Source organism: Molothrus ater, chromosome 5 (assembly GCF_012460135.2).
Source record: "Molothrus ater isolate BHLD 08-10-18 breed brown headed cowbird chromosome 5, BPBGC_Mater_1.1, whole genome shotgun sequence".
NCBI lineage: Eukaryota > Metazoa > Chordata > Aves > Passeriformes > Icteridae > Molothrus > Molothrus ater.
The window spans coordinates 47,900,565-47,921,165 of record NC_050482.2 but is presented as its reverse complement, the minus strand read 5'-3'; the positions used below and the strand labels follow the sequence as shown (position 1 = coordinate 47,921,165).

The window sequence follows — 20,601 nt, the reverse complement described above, 5'->3', positions numbered from 1 at the left end:
TCACAGCTAGTTCCTGGACAATTTTAAGAGGAATTTCAAAGAGTGACAGGAGCCCAGCATCAGAGAAATGGGTTCTTGCTGCAAATTCGTAAGGGCACTTTTTAAGGCAAAGGCTGAAGCACTGTGTGCAAGTCTGGGGCTGTGCTGTCCTGGGCTACAGGGAAGACTCAATTTGTGGTAAAGATAGGAGGCATAGCATCAGGGTCCTCCTATCTCACTGTTCCATGAATTGGCTATTACTTAGTTAATCAAGAGCTGTGGTCAGTAAAGTCATTTTGCTTCCTTGCCCCAGCAGGTTTTTCCTGCAGTAGGTCAGTGGTCTGGCAAGCCCACCTTCATTGGTGGTTGAGGATAGAAAGTCAGGCTGTCAGCTGGAGTAGCTGAAACACAGGCACAGGTCTCCTTCTGCCTTGCCAGCTGCCCACGGTACCTTCTCACAAGCCTAGCAAGCTGGGATTGGACAAGTCTTGAGCAGTAGCAGGATTTGTCAGAGCCCATGAGCAAATCACTCAGCCTACTTGTGCTGCTGTGAGCTGGGCTGATGAACACTGTACAGCTGTACTCAAAAGTCACACTTCCCTTTGTGCTTGTGAGGTGTCACTTTTCAGCTGATGATGCCACAAAATCATACTTACTCTTTCCTTGGTCTTAACTTTCAGAGCTCTAGCCTTGGCATTCTTCAGTGATTTGGCACTTACTGAAAGCAAGCAAGCAAGCAAAAGCACCATACAGAGCAGAAAAGCACTTCACAAAGCATATTCTGATGAAGTCAGCTCCTTGAACAGCTGCAACAGGGACAGCAAAGCAGCCAGAAATACAGAAAGGGGAATATGATGGGAGATTTATGAATCTATCAGAAGATCTGCAAGATCGGTGCCTAGAGAAGATCTCAGTGCTGTCTTATCTGTGGAGCCCTCATCCCATACTTCCAATGCTCTGCAGCCAGTGTTAGATTTGCAGATGTTTTATGTGAAATGGGGTTTTCGATACAGTAAAATCCCTTGTCCTCTTGAACAAGTATGGAGCATATTGGTTTTCCCCTAGATTTCTGTCATGGCTTTCCGCTTCTTATGTATTTACTTATATCTATGTATGCTTTTTTTGGAAGGTAGCTACATGGCTCATGCAGTTTGTAAGTTGTCAGTGCCAGTCAGCACTGAGTCAACCACATGCCCTGGACCTGCAGAATTCTTAGGAAGAGCTGTACTCCTGTTGCTGGAGTACTGGATGGTGGTGAGGAACTTGGTCTGAAATTCACTATAGCAGAGCAGAATATTTTTACCTTTGTTAGTTTTGGAAAATCTAAAATGTTACGTTATACCTAAATAAACAACCCTCTAAATGGCTTCATTCTGGAAATGAGTGGATTTGAACAATACAAAATGATTGAAAAGAAAGTCTGTTCTTTTCCCAGACTATCTCTGAGTGGCCAGGTTTGACTCTAAATCAGAACAGAGTTGTACTTTTAAACTGCAAAAGCTTTGTCTAAACACAATCCTCCTCCTTTGCAAGGCTCCAAGAAGCCACTGTTTGGGAGCACAGACCCAGCTCAGCTGCTGGCTCAGGGACACCAGAGGTGACATGGACAGCAGTGCCTCTGAAAGCTTTATGGGTAGAGTCAGCAAAGTGGGACCCTGCACTGGGTGTGCAGGTGTGCAAGCCCCTGTTAGCAGGTGGCTGCCCTGTGTCCCCTCTGCATGCTGCAGCAGCAGCTAATCAGGCTTCCTACCCAAAGGGCTGTGTGCCTGCCTGCACCCCAGCTGCCCTGCTGCCTCCTTGGTGGTGGCATTAGGACACACGCGTGCAGGACGTCCTGACCTGCTTCATGCTCGACAGACGGTGGGAGCTGATTGCTGGAGGCAGCCTTTGGTCTGCCTGCAGATTGGCTTCAGGGATTACATGCAGGGAAGTGTGAGGCAGTAGACCTGCAGCACTGATGTACCATGCTCCTGCATGACTTTCTAGTGCGTGAGGGACGTGAACTGCATTGTGTGACATCTTCGCAGCAGCGTGTGTGTTCTAATTTCTGAAGAAGACAATTGGCATATCCACCTTCCCCTTTTCTCTAGGTTGCAGTGGGAGCCAAAGTCCATAAACAGCACCTTTCCTCTAGCCTGTTTCTAATGTTGCTAATATCCACTGACAACATTTTTCCCTGCCAAGTGCTGCAGGTTGGAAGGATTGGTGACACCCACGGCGAATCACTACATGTTGAAGTATTTACTTTACCTGTTGCTCTGTAGAAGCTTGAGATCCAGACTGAGGTTTTTAACGGTTCCCTGCCAATCAGATTAAATATTTAGCAGCAATAGTTTCTGGGCATCACATTTCTGACAGTGTATTTCATGCATCATTTGCTGTAAACGTTGGGAGATTTTTAGCTACCACTTGCAAAGTAACTCCCTCTTCACTTTCTCTCCCATTATTATCTCTTCTTATCACTGTCCCTCTCACTTCTTACTTTTCTTCTTGTTCTCCCTTTCTCTGCTCTGCTATTTCCTTTCCCTTAGCTTTTATCCACTTTTTCTGATCACTGTTCATGGGTGTGTGGTTGCGTGCATTGCACCTGGCATGGATGTCAGCCTGTGATGGAGTGGAAGGACTGCCTGCACCTAACTGTCCCTGGCCACCTCCTTGGAAAAGTGTGCATTGCTAGAGGAAGGGCACAGGCTGATGGGCTTTTTGGGGAGTAGTAAGCACCTGAAGACAAGAAAAGGCAAAGCATCTCTGTCATCCCTCTCTCTATGATGCAGCTCTATCCGATTTACTCTTAGCACATCTGCTGGTTGCTCTGTGACTTTCCTTTTACTCCCCTTCTGGTTGAAACTTTTGTAGGAAAAGAGTACATGGGCTCAGTCATGCAACTGAAAGTGTGGTCACAACCATCCCCATGGGATCCCCTTGTCCCACCAGTTGTCTACTTGCAGCAGCTTCTGTTTCAGCTGTGCTGACATCTGGCTGACACCCTGGTGCTGGTGTGAGGCCCATCAAAACCGAAAATCCAGTGAAGGTTATAAAAAAAACCAAAGGGGTATCCCTAGGTGAGGTTTCAGCATCAGATGATATTTTTTGTAATAGCAGAAGGCTGTCTCCTGGAACACAGCAAATAGTAGGGAAAAGACAAGGACCTTCCTTTGCTTCCTTCAGGTGCTGGACAACAGGTACAGGTTTCACAAGTACAAAGATTTCACATGTACAAAGTACGGTTGTCTGGTGGTCATCTGAGTTTTCAGGCATGTCTAAGGACCTTTAGAGGGGCTCTGTGAAACAAGGATTAGAACTGCTACTAGTGGTTGTTCTGGGCTGTTGCTGGATTAGGGAGGGTAAAGTCTTCTGGGCAGGTGAGCTCTGTAGGGAAGCCGGTGCCCTGCATGTTTTATGCTGCAGAACCTTCCCTAGACCTTGCCCTTCTTTCACACATTGCTTGTCTTGCTTTGATGCTGTTCATTGTAAGCTGTGGTCAGATGGTTTGACTCTTCATTACCCTGCTCCCTTGACTCTTTGGTACGTGCATCTTTTCCACTGCTCTTGCTCTAAATGTGTTGTCTGCTGAACATGTCATTGCAGTCCCAGAGGGAGCCTGTGGTTCTTACTGCCTCCATGTTTGCCCTGTGTGACTGCTGCTCTGCATTCCTGTCATCTCACATCTGGTATTCAGCCCCAGCAGCTCCAGCTGCCCTGCACTACCAGTCCAGGAGATGATGGTTAGTGCCAGGGCCAGGTTTTTCAAGTGTGTTTCTCTCCCTGCTGTGACAAGTCCGAAGCCTTTTGGTGAAACATCAACTTCTTCTTTTCCCATTTCTGCTGGTGTGGGACATACCCCCTCTTCTCACCAGTGGGCTTGAAGGGGTGAGGGAGACAGGATTGATGTTGCCAAAGGGATGCTTGGGAAGATGCCTTGCTTTGAAAGCTGGAATGTGTATGAGGTTATTTTTATTTCTGAGGGGACTGGTGACCCTCTAGGTAGAGGGAAGAAGTGAGGGAACCCATAGATCCCAATACCTAGAGAAGATGTCTCTTCTTTGATCTAATGGGCAGTGAAACCTTTCTGGCTGAGAATCTGCTGGGCTGGGGTATGGCAAGCCAGATGGTTTGAAGCAGGTACTGGGACATTTGGGAAATTGCTTCAGCAAGCAGAGATAGGGAGTGGAAAACGCCTGTAAATTTTGTAAAGCAGAATAGCTAGTGATGAACAAACTAGACTGCTTAATTTCTTGGTTTATTTCTCTGCCTTGCTTGCTCTTTTTTTTTTTTTTCCTCCCTCCCCTTCCCATTGCTCTGGGCCCCTGCAGTCCATTCCCTGCATCTGGTGGCTTATTTCCCTACAGATGTCATCTTGGCAGTAACTCAAACCTGAGTACCTCCCTTAGGGAGTTGATGCACTGCCTGAGTGCGTTTTCTTTCCCCAGTGTCTGGGTATCTGATATTTTGGGTATGAGGTGGTGATTTTTCTTTCTTTTTTTTTTTTTTTCTCTTTAAATATATGATTTTAGGCAATTATATTTTATATATAAATACAAATTATAGCAGTGGGGGGAAGCTGGAAGGCAGATGGATCTGGAGAGGATGGCTCCTTAGCTGCCTGCCAGGCCAGCCTGGGTGAATGAATCACCTGGAAGGGCTGCACAGCTTGCCCACCAACTCACCTCTGCTCCAGGTTTGTTGAGTCCTCTGATTTCTTTATTTAGGAAAGAAGGAATGATAAATGGGTATTGTTTTTTGTCCTGCTGAAGTACCCTGGGACTCTGGATGAAGTGATGACAGGGCTGTGCTTGGAATGTGGTCAGGGAGGTGGAGAGTCCCTGAAGCTGTGCAGGCTCCGAAGATAAACAAGAGGAAGGGGGATCCCAGAACACCAACAGTGTAGTCAGTTGATAATGCATAAGTGTCTTATTTGTTCCAGCTTTTCCCTTTCTCCCCTGAGACAAATGCCACTAGGAGCATGGCAAGAGGCTTCTCTCTGGGTGTATGCTCTGGATGTGGATCATGAACCCCCTCCTGTGGCACACAGTGCCTCACAAAGGTGCTAACACCTGTGCAAAGCAGGTTTAAGATGCTGCCACATCAGATCAAAGGGGATTTACACCCCTCTGGCACAGTGGTAGTGGAAATGAATAGTGCAAAGGCCTCTGAGAATTTTAATATACTTTGGCATCTTCATAAATATAACAATTGACGTGGCTGCGTGCAGAAATGCCTCCTGGCTTGGAATCAAGGTCCTGCCACATTGTCATCCTGAACAGGACACTAAAGCAGGGCTGTGTCAGAGGGGTTTTGCAGGAAGCAAGGATAGTGTCTAAGGGCTGATATTTTTTTTATTTGAAACTGGGGACCCCATGGGGCTGAAGTTCCCTTCATTGTGGCCTTGACCTGGCCTGGAGAAGAATCAAAGCCATGTTGAGTAGAAGAAACATGAAAACCCCAAAGTGAGCATAGCCCCAGGAGCTTAGAGGGGGATGATTGGTGTGCTCAAGGCACTTGGAGAGGCAGTTCACATAGACAACTGGGTTTGCTTTATCTACATCATTTTGGGGATGGGTAATATTTGCAGCATATAATCTTTGGCTATTCAGGATGTCAATATTGGTACTGCTGTATACAAACAAGGGTAAGACCGAGGTAAAGACAATTTCAACTGACTGCTTTAACATGGTGGTTATTTGCTATTATAACCTCAGGGTTGTATAAAAATCCTTCAGAAGGCAGGACTGACACCTCAGTGCTATTGCAGCAGTTCAAGATGGGCAGTGTTAAGATAGCCCTGACAATATAGCCACTGAACCTCCACCCACTGTCTGAGCGGTGTCTCTTCTTCCAGCCCAGAAACCACTCTTGGAAGGGAGAACAGCTGCTTTGTGCTGGGTGCTGGCCTCTGGTGTAGCAATAACATTTGGGTTTTTTGACTTAGGAGCTGATTTCCTTCAAGGGCCATCCTAGATGTAATAGGGATGCAACTTGAATGTTGTCTCCACCTTTTCTTTTTCTGTCCCAGGATGGTTTTTGAATTTTCCCCTTTTCAGGAATACATGGATTTAGTGTGTTTGGGAACTGGAGCCGTTTCAGGTCTGACAGGAAAAGGGTAAAGAGCTGCTTCTCTCACCTATTTTCCACCTTTGAAGAAATGCAGACCTGTCTCCTGGTTCAAGATGAGATGGAGTGCATATATACCCTCTAAATTTAGATAAAAATAAACAATGATAACAAACACTTTATGTTTATATATAAACAAATATATACCGTGTGTGTGTGTGCCTGTAAAAATACATACACACCCTTATTTAACCTTATAATTAATTCTGCAGTGGGAATGCACAAGTCTTTCAACATTGCTCTATGGCAGTGTAACCCAAGAAACAGTGGAAACTGAAAGAAGAAACTGAGTCAGGGTGGGCATCTCTTCTCTTGACTCCAGGACTACTCCAGCCATCACCATTTGTCCCTGCTCAACAGAAAAATCCCCCAAAGCAGAGCAATTTTCCTGTAAATTTCTCTCTGTAAATTTGCCAATGACAACAGCTGCCCCATGACTTCCAGAACCCCTCAAACCCTTTTGTGTTCCCCCCAGGTGTCACTTGGTGCTCAGGCACAGTGCAGTGCAGTTTGTGAAGTCTGACAGAATCACAAGCCTGCAGGGTGCAAGAAGCTTTTCCAGGCAGGGGGATACCTTCAGAGGCTGAAACTTTTTTAGGTCAAACTTAATGTTAAGATTCCCTTCCTTTCCCTGCAAATATTGGGGCACTGCAATTTCAGAGGTACCTGTAAGAGTCACTAATTAACTGTGGTGAACTTGTCACAGCTGTATTTCTTCCCCTGGCTTCCAGGGCTTCTAGCTGTGGGCTGCTGTAACTCATGGTCTGGTCTAACGGCATGGGGCCTCAAAATTACATGTGGGGACTTCTCCATGAATCCCAGATTTCTGGCACCTCTGACACTGAAGCCCCAGACAGGACTCTTGGGGTCTGCAGGCTCCTGGATTTTGTTTGGGAATGAACTAGAGGTCCCAAGATTTTTTGTCCATACTGTAAAGCCTGCTGATTCAGGTCTGCCCACCTTCCCCCAGATAAATTAAATCCAGGTTCTCCATTTTGGAGACCCATGCCTAGGTGATCTCCTTTTTGAGTTTCTGCAAGTGAATTTAAATGGAGCTGGGCTTTACATTTCCACTGTCCAAGAGCTGCTGGAACCAGACCTCCTGGATCTGTGTCAGACCCTCAGGACAGATCTCTTGGTGAAACAGGAGCTTCCTAGGGCTGGTTGGAAGTTGCCTGGAGGATGGACCCTGGTGCTGAGAAGAGCTGCAGCTCCACCCCTGAGGGCTGGCTGCCCATTGCAGCTCTGCCTCCTTCACCAAAGCTCTGCATTGCTCTTGCTCTTCCTTGCCAGCAAGGCTTGGCACTAGGTGAATTATATCATGAGTTTAGATATTTTTGTGAGCATAAGCTTAACAAATCTGCACTTGCTAACATGTTTCATCAAAAACTACAGATCAGCAGTGTTTTCAATTTGAGTCAATGTGGCAAAGTCGATATTGAGTATCACGAATTAGCTTGGCAGTCGCCAAGTATTTGTGGTATTACAGGATTTCCTTTCTCTCTGCTCCTAGCTAAACTAGGATTTATTGTCCTCAAGATCTTGGACATACAGGTTTTAGTACACTCTCTTGGGATCCTGTGAGTAATGTTGGGTATCATCTCACAAGAAGACATTGCTGCCTTCGGGTAAGTGCAGTGGAAAGCAATAATAATAATAATCTCAGCTCCTGTAGCTTCTATTGCTTGAGAGTCAAAAGTACTTTAAATACCATAAATAATTAAACATTCCAACTCTATGAAGCAGAGAAGATGCATCTCCATCTTTCTGATGAGGAGAATAAGGCAAAGGATGAGAAAAAAAACAATGGCATTTGCACTTTCAAAAAATGCTTAGTGGTTTTAGATGGTGATATGAAGGATTAGAACAAGACTTCACTTGTGGTTTGTTCCCTCCATGCTTTTAAGATTTAAACTCAGACAATGAATGGTGTGAATATAAGTGAGCTAAGAGGTAAAAAGGATGGCCCAAAATATTACAGTGCTTAAAGTGAGAAATGGAGCCATGAAGAACAAAAAATGGATTGGAGAAAAATGATGGATGGGGAAGGGTGGTAGAGTAGGACATACATTGTAGCTTGAAGGAAGTTGATAAGGAATATTGAAATACTGGATTTTTTTTTTAACTAAGCCCTCTTATACTATTTTAAAACTATACTGATCTTAAAGCATTAATAAGCCACGGCTACACTTTGTCCATAGTATTGATTTTTATTTACTGGTATTCAGTATTGTGACAATTGTCGTGTTCTGGTTATGTTATCTCTTACCCTCGCTGCTAATGCTTCTTTTTCCTGCTGCAAACATAAGCTATAGTGACTTTTGTGTAAAGCAGATGTGGTCCAAGGGGGATGAACTGCACCATGATGAAGTCAGTGGTGGAGCTGGGCTGGGAGTTGACATGGGCTGGTACCTCCTCACATGCATTCACTGGCATGAGGAAGAATGAACAGTGGAATGAGCTGCTGGGAAAGATGCCTGAAGTAGCCAGCATCAATGAATTTGAGAGGCTGGAGAAAACAAAAAACAGGAAAAAAAAATTGCATGGAAATGGCATTCAGCTGAGTCAAATCTGGTTTGTTTGTACTGGATTGGGTCTTCCCATCCCTGTCCCTGAAGCATCAGCAGCCAGTGATGAGCTGTGGTCCTGACATGGCTTTGCTTGTGTATCTTTCCTTCACTGCAGTGCCGTAAATATGATCGAGTGCTGAGCAGAGGGAGAGGTCAGTGGCTGCTGGGCTGGGTCCCTCCAATGGGGAGAGCTCTCTGGACACTGCTGATTGAAGGTCTCAGAAAGATGAATTGGCCCTGACCTGTCATACAATTGCAGGCACAGCATGGTCTGGTGCACAGCACTAATGTACTGTGAAAGCATATTGTATCCAGCTGCTTGATGGCTGGTCCCTTACTGGTCATTGAACTCAGAAAGTTAGGGAAAGGGAAGAGAGTTGGGTTGGAAGAAGAAAGAGGGAAAGGAGAAGAAAAATGAGACTATCACAAATTTTTCTGATTTGCGGTTATCAATTCTCCATTCTCATCCTGGCTTTAGTGTTTATCATAAGGATCAAGCTTTTCTAAAGTGATAAGTGTTTTTTGGGATGCTTCTGGATAGGGAGTGTACTGTTCCAAATGCCTTCAGTTCCACCCTTTTAGGTGTCATATATTTGTCTTGCCTTATTATTTCTCCTGAGTAGATATAGTTTTATTTTTCAATAAGTAATGATAACAGGAACATAAAAGTCCTTTACCAAGGATCAGAGTGAGGAGAAGGGAGGGATCAACAGACAGGCAATTACAAAGAAGGAGATTCAAACCAAGGTTTTCTGGGTTCTCCTATATAATTTCTAGTGGCCTGACCAGAACTTGCCTTGACTCTTCTTGGCTTCAGTGGCCTTGTCATGCCTCTTTCCACATGCTAAACCCATTATCTCGGTCCCTTTCACTTCCAGATTAATTCCCTGTCTTATTTCATAAACAAGGCTGGCACTGTCACAGGGTCCCTTGGTGACTAAACCTCACTTTCCAAAATGCTACATAACAGTGGAGAACAAGAGGCCATGAGGGATGTTGGTGGCCTGTGAAATGTGGCCCATCCATGTCTGTAGCACTGCAGCTTTGTCCTGGACCAGCACACAGGATACATCTCTCTCTCCACCCCACTACCTCCACTTAGCAGCTCTTTTGTCCTCATCACATCTTGGTGCTTCAGGCATCAAGTGACCTTTTCTGCCATTTCTGCTGTCTGTAACACCTTCATAAGAGTCTAATCAGGCCTGGTGAACCCTGGCACTCTGCTTTAGGGCAGTTTCAGTTTTGCTGTAGCAGTGCCATCATGAGTAGAGCCAGTGCATATTTTTTCTTACCTTGTCCTGCTGCATGGGTTCCAAAACTGAAATGTGCACCCATGAGGATCTTTTTTAAGGGATGGGCAGCTTTATGCTTTAAAACTGTATCCTGTGTCATACATTATATGTGAGAAGATAAGCAGCAAACAGGATGACTATGACCAAAGTGCAAGTGTAGTTTGAGGCTGTCTCCCTCTGACTCAGATGCCCTTTCTAGAATTCTCAGACTTGTAGGAGGAGGAATCACTTAATTTTGGCTTAAAAAAGAAAATATTTTCTTTCCTGCTTATGGTACATTTAAAAAAAAGATTCTGAATTGTCTTTTACATGGTTTATATCTGGCATCCAAATAATTTAACACTGTCTCTTGATGTGAGACTTTGAGTAATCAATGGGGATCTTGGCACTTGGTGTGGAATTTGACAGCTGCCTTTGAGAGCCAGTGCAGACTCTGTTTACCTGCTCTGTGTTTTCCCTTTAAGGAAATGATGCAGGGAATGAGCAGGTACTGAGCGAGGTGCATGAGAGAGCCTGGGAAAAATTAAATTTCCCATTTATTTCCACCATTGCAAATTAAAATTCTCCTTGTTTTTTAAATTTTGAAATTTATTGTATCAATCTGTCAATGCACAAAATGCAGAGTTGATTAAAGTTGAATAGAAAACCTCAAATTAATACATCAAATAATGAGAAATGCCAAGGATGTGCTTTTCCAAACCATCCAAGTGAAGTTAAATGTGCGTTTCTCATGGTTATTAATGGATTGGAGGTATTTAAATCCCTAGCTTTTGGAAATTGTGGTCTTTTATATCCTCATGTTATTAACGTGCTGTCGATTCCTGCTTGGAAATGAAAACTGGAAGTGGAGAATTAAGAAAGGAAGGAAAGGATTGTCCAATGGATTTTCAAAGGGCTCCAGTTCTATTTGGGAGGCAAACCTGGCGTTGCTCTGCGCAGCATTCTGCTGCCTGTTTAAACTGAGTCTTGCACTTCAGGAGGCAAAGCTGCTGAATTTCAACCATGCTGAAATCCTGTGGATTTCAGCTGAAACCCCCCATGCAGCAGCATGTCCCTTGATTTGGATGGTCTCGCTCTGAGCCTGAGATTCAGTTCTGAGGTGGGGCAGACAACAGTTGCAAGTGGTAAATGGTGTATGCCTCGTAAGCTTTGAAATCCCTTGTTTCAAGCGGAGCATACACATGCATGGAGTGACAGCTGTGGCAACTGAACCCTCCAGGTGGTGAGGATATTTCAGTCTCTGGCAGGGAGGACCTGTCTCAACCCTCTAAACTTCTCTAAGCAGGATGCTGGGGGAAGGGTGAGATCCTGGCAGGGGAATAGTGGCTCTAGCCTGGCTCCGCAAGCCAGGCTTGCAGAGAGGGGTGGCTGTGCCAAGCCTCTCTGCTCTGGCATTTAGAAGCTGGCACTGGGCAATGCCAGACTGACCTGCTGTCTCTCTTAATGGCTTTTGTGTGTGTGACACTGAGTCCTGCAGCTCTGCACGTGTGTGCCAGTCTGGGTAAGCAGGTCAGACCCGCTCCTTTGCTCCCTGCCCAGCCATTTCCTTCATTCTCCCTCACTCATCCTGATGAGGATCCAAGGGGACTCGAATTATGAGGAGCAATAAATGCAGCTGAACTTTTCCTGCAGCAGAGGAAAGTCTCAAGGGGTGATCAGATAACCACCTACAAGCATTTTCACGGTGGAAATGGTGAGTTGAGAGGGAGAAATGGTTTAGGCTGAATGAAGGTGATATTATTAAAGTTACAGGAATGCTGAGCAAAGGGAAAATTTAGGCTGAGTTTAGGGATATGTTTCAAAATATGAGCCATCTCCTAGCAGTGGTAATCTTATTGTTTGAGTTGTTTCAGAGCAGGTAGTGTGCTAAAGCAGATGCTGTAGACAGTAATCCTGAAGTGACTGGGGGAAGGGCAAGACTATTAAGCCGAGGATTTTAATTTTTGATTTCTATGAATCATTTGGTGTTGGTCTCAACAGAAGGTTGCAGGCTGTGGCTGTATAAGCTATCAGCTGTGATATGTAAAATAGTGGGTGGGAGGAAGTGGGAAGGACACTGGGAACTTACCCTTGGGCAAGCTTAAAATAATAAGACATAGTTCTTCATCTATTGGGAATGATATGGATCTAATTGATGATCAAAGTGTTTTTTGTACTGCCTTAAGTGCAGGGAGAGAATTGCTCTTCTCCTTTGCATGGGGTAGAGAAGGGGAAGTACTTTTTCACCTTATTCTTGCATATACCTGTTGGATAGACAGAGGCGAACTAGCCTCTGATGTATCTGACACTGCCCAAGTCAGGCAGGAGTTTGTACCTGGTTTAATAAAGAAAGAACAGCTCTGAAGAAAATAAATAGAGACTAGAAGTAAACATATGTGCTCTTTTCCACCCAGTGTCTACGGAAAGAGAGCTAACAGTGAGGTAATGAGGGAGCTCCAAAAGCTTTGAAGGATTTGGCTGGGGGTATGTGATGCATCCCCCAAAAGAACAAGGCTGAATGGGGAGAAATAAGGGAAAATTTGAAACATTTTGTATGTTAGATAGGAATGGATCTGTGGGATGTTACAGGCGTGGACAAAGGTACATATTGGAGAGGGAGTGATTGTGAAGAATAGAAAGAAGACCTGTCCAAAAGACCTCGGAGGAATGTTTCTGCCACTGTCGTAGAAGCATTTGTAGCTCAGAATGAGAATATAAGTGATGTCCAAAGCTAGTTAAAATAAACTAAACCATATCAGTTTTCATCTGAAACTACTGAAATGCCCTTGGAGGGCTGTTTACTCAGGGTCACCATAATGAACCCTTTTGGTCCAGGTGCTGGATAGTTGCATTCACCGCTGTGTATGGCACTTCCATTATCCCTAGTCTCTGCCATCTTTCTGCTCTGAATGTATGGAGATTTTCCTGCAGCATCATTCATTCTGTCTATCAGCACCTGAAGTGTGCAGGTGCTTTCAAGACACATTTATCGTGCCCCAGATTCATCCTCCTCTTCTTTGTGTCTGTTGACAAAATTCCTGGAACAACAAGGCTGTGAGCCAGGAGAAGATTTATGGGCACTTATGTCACCTATGTGGTAAGCAGTTATACAGGAAACAGCAGCACAAGAGTTGTCAATGTACAAATAGCCTGGGCTGAAGGTGTGGTAGGATCATAGTTACAGCAGTGCTAGAAGAAGAGGAATGCCTCTTCAGAGGAGCACAACATGCAGCATGTCTACATTGCAGAGTAACCATGAGATTGAGAGGATGTCCTAAACTGAAACTGGGTCATCAAAAATCAGAGAGATAGAGAAACCTAGGTGTAGATTGTGATGTGGTTTATAGCTTTAAACCCCAGCTCTTTGGAGTAAGAGTTGATGAGGTTCCAGTCAGTCCTGCCTCTTTTTTTTTTTTTTTTTTTTTTTTTTTTGACCCGTGGGTCTTTTTGTAGCTCCTTCAGTTTGCCCATAAGGCAGGTAGTAGACAAGAAGATCAAAATGTCACCAGTCTTCTGTCATTGGTAAATACAGAAATAGTGTTGTTCTTTGATCTGGACATATCCTTGTGGGAGAGCCCAGTAGCCATCTAGTGCAATGCTGACTTCCCTACAGCTTCTTTTAGTGCACTTGTTCTCTGGTGGTGTGTTGGATGCTAGGCCCAATGCACCTCTGAGGTTTTTAAAGTATTTCACAGGTGAGATGGATTTCTTCCTACCTCCAACCTGATCCTGAAACATAAGGATTTCTTTTGGGTTTATTGTCTGATACTGCTCAAACTGTCAGAGAAATGAAGGCAGTGTGAATTAAGTTGCTGTCAAAGGTGAGCAAATGCCAAAGGGTAATGCTGATGTCTCTCACTGGGTCTGGCAGGACATCTATCTTTAGGTAGTAATGGGACTGAAGGTGGTGATAGTGGTGAGGCCTGGAATTGGGCTACTCATAAGAGAAGGGTTGGGAATTAGCATTGCAGCTGGTACAGACACAAAATCAGCTGTTGAATCCAGATTTTGTGGCTTGAAGTCTAAGCAGTGCTTAGAGCATCAGAGCTCTCAGTGAGCAGAGCTCAAAAGACCACTGGGATAGGAACTTCCTTGTGTCCCTCCAATGAAGCACAGGAGGGAGAGGCTGGAGGTAGGCTTTTTATTCTCCCATATGGAGCCAGTATCCATGTGAAGTTCCCTTTGATGGTGGCTAGGGGCATTGTTCAGCCTCCTGTCCCAAGCATTGTCTTCTATTAATTAGGAAAGCTGCCTTCAAGACAGCTTTTTGTCTGGAACTGCAGTATTACATGACTTCCTTTTCTCTTGCTGTCTTGAGCTTGGAGATTGGGTTTGGGGAGCCTGCAAGCACCCTTCCTAGAGAGTATTCCTAGTGTGCAAGGCTACCTAGAAGGCATGATTGCAGCAGGAGGAGGTACCAGTGTCAGCACACAACAGAACTACCCCCAAAAACCTGTGACCAGTCCTTGTTCTGCCTCAGTTTCTTTACCTGACCTGAATATGGCCTGTCTTTGCTGTACACTGCTGGAGTAGTAGTCTGTTTACAGTTAGCCTGGTTGAATGCACAGTGACCTATTTGTGTACTTTCTGTATTTTGAAATATCATCCAGAACTATCTCTTAATGCTGAGCTGTATTTTGCCTGTGCAGCCTAATAATTTTCTATTAATACTTACCTTAGGTCTGATCCACATAAAAGTGCAGTGTCAAGTAAGGTTCTCATGATATTTTTAAGCAATCTAACCTTTGGTCCTGGCTAAATTCCAATTGGAATAATTACTGTCTGACTACCTACATTCCTCTTGCATTTTCAATGGGAGAAGTTAGCTTTCACTTCCCATTTTGAAAGTGATTGTGTAACATTGCTCTGCAGTAAGTACACACTGCATTCCCCTACAGTGGTGGATATATTTTATTGGTAAGTAAAATAAGATTATAGAGGTATAATGATTTTACTGGCATGTTTATACCTAAATATAGATATGTCTGTAAAACCACTTTATCTAATGGCCCTACCATATATTATTTTCTAGGGAGTCAGAGACAATATAATAGTGTGCAGTAATGTGAAAAGGATTTTATGTACCAGTCTCGAGTTTGGGATTTACTAAATTGTTTCAGAGTGTCATAATCACAGAAAATACTTCAAACACTGTGTTGCCCCACGCTACCTCTAAAGGAAAATCTGTTCATGTAAAATACTTGGTAATAGATTATACTTGCATGTTTTTATAATCATTCTTGACTGTAAAATTATTAAAATTTCTTGAAACAACAAATGAGTAAATACTCTGTTTTACAGCTGTAGCCTTGTCAGGTGCTTATGAATTTCTTTGTGTGTGAATTTCTCCATTCCTCTTTCACTGGAAACAGGAACACACTTAGAAGGAGGTCTGTATGCTGTCTCCAGTGCTTTCTTAATTGAGTACCGTGAATGTTTGCACTTGAACACTGCGGAAGTCTTGGACAAAGCTTGTTGCTCTGTATGCAGAAACACATTTTCACAGTAGTTCTGGGGTCCCCTTAATCTGATAATAAGTCTGTGGTGGTTGATGCCCGCCTTGTCTCTACTAGCACACATTCAAAAGTGGCCTGCAGTGAGCCAGACCAGAGGAGGAACATGAGGTGAGGTTGGTGTTGGGATGTCCTTTCTGTTCCTTTCTCTAACAGCCAGCACATGCATGTGAGCAGCTGTGTGAAGAGTGGCTACTGATGTCAACACAAGTCAGCTCCAAGGAGGGAAGGGATTGTAACACCATGAGCATCCCTGATTTAGTCTTTGAGCAGCTCACCTCTATGCTGCCTTGTGGGAGCTGAATGGTGAAAACGACACTCAGCCCTGGGCTGGGTGTGATTTATTGATGTTCTCCTGCCTTATCACATCCCCAGCTCCCATCCTATGAGAGAGCCCAGCCTGGACCTGGTACCTGCTATTCCCTTAGGAGAACACTGCTGTCTGTCACAGAGACTGTCCATGGAGCACCTGAAAGACATTGTGAGCATGACAGATGTGCTATGTGTGAGTGAGAGATGGAGAGAGAGGTGTCTTGGCTGGTACAACACAGACTACCTAAGCATTGCTCTGCCTGGTACAGAGAGGGCTTATGGCTGAGGATCCAAACTGGAGATGGCAGGTTGGCTACCAAGCCACAAACAACCTCCTCTTTGAATGAGCTTCTTCCTAGCCCTGGCTGCTCCCTGCACATCTGGCCAAAGCCTGAGGATCTGGCACTGAGCAGATAACTCCATCTTGTATTGAATGGAAAAATCTGCCTGAGTGGGGCACAGACACCCAACAGATTGGCACCTACGTGCTCTTCAGGATCTGGGCTCTCTTCTCCTGCTTGGAGGTAGATGCTAGAGATTTATTTGCTTTAATACAGGTGAAGAGTAGGGAATGGGTTTCTTGGCTGCCATTGGGAGAAGCACGTGCTGACAGCTGCCATGAGTGCCTGTATAGCTCCTGCTTGAATGCTATCTGAGCCTTGGGTTGGAAGGCCCTATAAATTATTCCTGGTGGGAAAGGGGCTGGGAAAACCTACACTCTCCTCCCTGGGCATCGCAACTAGCCATTGCCTAACCAACCACAATACACTGTATGAGTTGATGCAGGGGGACTGCAGGAAACATATTTTAAGAGAACAAATATAGCATTTAAGTGAGTGAGCAAGAGAGTGAGAGACAGAGAGTGTATAGAGTGCATTAAAGTTAATAAAGCATTGCAGAAATGGGGACTGCATTTCACTGTGAAGGAATCTAATTTAGTGACTCGTAATTGGAGGATAACAGTCATACTGGAATGAAGTTAACTGTTCATTTTGCCAAACTCTCAAAGTCTCTTGGTTCTCCTTGTGAGCATCTCTCAGAAAGTGAATCCTTTGGAGAGCTTAGAATCGATTGGTGCTTCACACCCGCAGTCCCTTTCAGCTTCTTAAGTGGATTTGGTTTCTCTGGTGCATATTTATGATCTATTTTATTATCTGCTTATTTATCTGGTAATCTCAATGCAGGATACATCCTCTCTGCTTAGCATGACAATGAGGGAGCAGGTGTTGAGCCTGTGTGTTCTCCTGGGCACGGCAAGATGGGGCCTCCTGGGCCTTTTCCCAGTGGGTGGCTAGTGTCAGCAAGGGCTGTTTTTGGACTTCCTGCTTCCACAAAGTTTTGCCAGCTTTTGTCCCTGCTGCTGTGGCTTTCTGTTAATTTGATAGGGGCATGTGTAGCAATGAACAGTATGGAAGGGTCCCATTCTTGGACACCCAAGACCAGAGGTGTAGCACAAAGAAGTGCAGGGCTGGGGTATTTATTTCAAGTGTGCCTGGTTGCTGAAGAACAGAATTCTGGGCATGAGTAGCTAAGCAGGACCTGTTGTGTTGAGGGAAAATCTTCTTTAGTTTGAAGTGCCTGAAATCTCCTTGGGACATCAGTGTGGCCCTGGGTGGGCACACCAAGCAGTGCTACCTCCAACAGATGTGGTGGGCAGATGGGGGGGACACTGTTCTGTTGTCTCTGATATTTACACTGCATGGGTGCTGTAAGAATTAGTTCATTAGTGTTTGTAGAGTGCCTTGAGGATGAAAAGTGCTGTGGAAATGTGAACTATTATTAAAGTGGGACCGAATAAAGAAAGAGCGAGGAACAGTCCCGCAGGGAACTGTCCCACTCAGGCAGGGGCTAGAGAGATCACCTCATCAGGTTTTTTTTCATTTCTGCTGTTGTGATTACAAAATAAAGTGGACATGCTCAGGGAGAAGATTAATGTAGCATGCCTGGCTGTAGTAGCTGAGGGTGAACCATTGTAAGCTCTGTTGGCATTTCTGCTTCTGTGCAAACACAGCTGTCATATGGGCTTGGAGGATCCTGATCCAGTTTTGCCCATGACAGCTGGGAAATTTTGTATTCCTGTTTTTCTTTCTTTTTTTTTTAAGAATCCTGTATTGGTGAAAAGCATATGGCTGACTGTATTACACACTGAAGCTGTGTGTGTCCTGATGGTGTATGCAATGGATACACATGTACATATGCATCCAATGACCTTGCCCATTTGTCCTCACTTTATTCTGGAAGGACTGTGCTGAAAAAGGAAAAGGGAGTCCCTATCTGCCTGGTCTCCTCAATCTCCCTGCCTGTACCTCCAGCACAAGTCCAAACTGATTGCAAGCACCAGTCATTCCTTTGTGTTGAGGGTGAGCACTCTGACATGGGCTTGACATAAGCAATTAATTTCACAAAGACAGCTGATCAGCTGTCAAAGGACAATCCTCTATCACTTTTGACTTGGGTCTCAAAGTGACACAGGACCTGAGAGATGACATGATCCCATCTTCTGCTGACAGCTGTTCTCTTAAGTGATGCCAGACTCTGAAGTAGGGGCTGGACTGGTCTGACCCCCGAACTTTAACAGGGCCCTGAATATAGCCAAAGGGCTCGGCATCAGACCAGGAGGATTCTTGGGAGGAGAGCTAGTGGCTGAGCAAGATCAATGGATCTACCTTGAAGGCTGAGTGCATGATTGACTTGTCAATTAATCACTTTGTTCTACTTTCCCCCTTTTTCCTTCCTCACTCAGGGAGTGTAAGAGCCGAAGATGAGGCCCAGGGTGGAGTGCTACTCTCCAAGGTTTTGGCTGGTGCTGGCGGTCCTCGCAACAACAGGGAGCGGGGCCCATGCCCAGAAAAGCCACCCGAGCATTGGCATTGCAGTCATCCTGGTGGGGACCTCAGACGAAGTGGCCATCAAAGATGCCCACGAGAAAGATGACTTCCACCACCTCTCAGTGGTGCCTCGGGTGGAGCTGGTGGCCATGAATGAGACAGATCCCAAGAGCATCATCACCCGCATCTGTGACCTCATGTCTGACCGGAAGATCCAAGGGGTGGTATTCGCCGATGACACAGACCAGGAAGCCATTGCCCAGATCCTGGACTTCATCTCTGCCCAGACCCTCACTCCCATCCTGGGCATCCATGGAGGCTCCTCTATGATCATGGCAGATAAGGTAAATTTAAATGAGTTTTCTTCTGTTGCAGACCTGTGCATCCAAACTTAAAACAAAGAGAAATATCTTATTCTGTGATCCTCAGGTGGTGTCTCATGGGGCCAAAGGCTTGGGGGATTAGACAGCTTCAGATTCAAAGACAGAATAAAAGAGCTAACTGTGTGTAGCACTACTGAGAAGAGCCTATTAATCATGAAGAATTATCTGCAACAGAGAAAAACTGAGGAGGGAAAGAAGCAGGTAGAAGAGACCCACAAAAGAATCAGCCCTTTTCTCTTCCTTAAGAAGGGTAAAGAGCCCCTGACAGTTGTAATTTTTTTAAAGGTCTTATTTTTGCTTGTGTTTTACTTTAGAAGAGCTAGGGATCATAGCCTGGGTTTTTTCCTGCATGTAGCTGGAGGACATTGTGGTATTTTCAGGGATGCTTAATACAGCTCTTACATCTTAATTGGAATATAATTGAATCTTTAATAAAGCTATCCTCTCCATAAAGTGTTCATTAGCTCCTGAAGTTAAATAGGTGTTAGCTGAAGTGACTAACCAGTCTGAACCGGTCCAGCCAAATCTTTCTTTTTTTCTACTGCACTACTTTATTCCTTCATGTCACAGACATTTCATTGTTTTCCCAGGCCCTAGCCAGTCTCTAAAGAATTACTACACAAACAAGCCATCCTGAACAGGGATGCTTTTGAACAGGGCAAGATGCAGAGAGGGAGTAGCATCTTTGGCCAGCTAATAACTCTTTGTAAAGCCTGCATGGGGTGCAGGTGGACCTGATACAAATCTTCCACCTTTCACAAACAGGACATGCAGCAATTCACACCTGAATGTGCATTTGGGCAGAGAGTGTGGCTAACAGTGGCCTTGGGGCTACTCATGGCCAGTGGGAACATGTGAAAGAAGCTGGCTGTTCCTTTTCCTGCAGGCTTGAAGCCAGACAGTCAAGGCCAAGGCTTTTATTGAGAAGACCTCACAACCATTCTTGATGCATCCCAAAGAAGTAAATAGGGACACAAGCTGACAGTCTTTTTCTTTTACAGATGGCTCTTAAGTGACTCTGAGACATTTAGCTAGGCAGAATCAGGCCTAATGGAATGAAGGGTGAGAATTGACCTGACCGCTATGGCAGCTTTTCCTCAGAAAGAGATCTAGTGAGATGAGAAATCCAGGCACATTCTCTTTTATTTACCTTGCAAGTAAGTAATCCAGTGCAGGCTATTGAAGGTCCTAACAAGTTATTTCCTCACTTTTTGACCAACCGTTCAGTTGCCAAATAACACACGGTTAGTATGCAGTGTTATTTTCTGGTATTGGCCTTTAAACTGAAATAGTCACTGAATAATGACAGGCCTTTTTTCTCTCACCCCTTGAAAAGTTGCACATGTGCTGAAGTTCCACTGCCCCATTCCACCCACAGCGAAGCTTTTCTGATTTGGAGGCCAGGCAGGCAGCAATGCTGCATGTTGATGCTCTCCTGCCTGCAGTGTTGCATGTCTGTGCAAAGGAGGGTTGGAAGCAGTGTTCAAGTGCTGCATTTCACACTCGGGGTGACATATCTTTGAACAAGTGTAAGAGTTACTGACAGAAGACCTCCTAAGCACTGGGAAAAGTCCTTGTGACTTTGAACATGGCAGGCCAAATTCTGATTTCAGATTCCTGCAGTGTAAATCCAG

General features: G+C 44.8%; 1 protein-coding gene across 2 annotated transcripts in view; it reads left to right on the top strand.

The window, feature by feature from the left end:
- The window catches only part of GRIN2B (glutamate ionotropic receptor NMDA type subunit 2B), a 207,158-nt gene that overhangs the window by 17,884 nt on the left and 168,673 nt on the right, over nucleotides 1–20,601 (top strand). For both annotated transcript variants that reach the window (XM_036400362.2, XM_036400363.2), the window contains exon 3: nucleotides 18,500–18,928. In XM_036400362.2, the coding sequence (XP_036256255.1) occupies nucleotides 18,518–18,928 (411 nt within the window). In that variant the 5' untranslated portion in view covers nucleotides 18,500–18,517. The remainder of the gene's footprint in view (nucleotides 1–18,499; nucleotides 18,929–20,601) is intronic.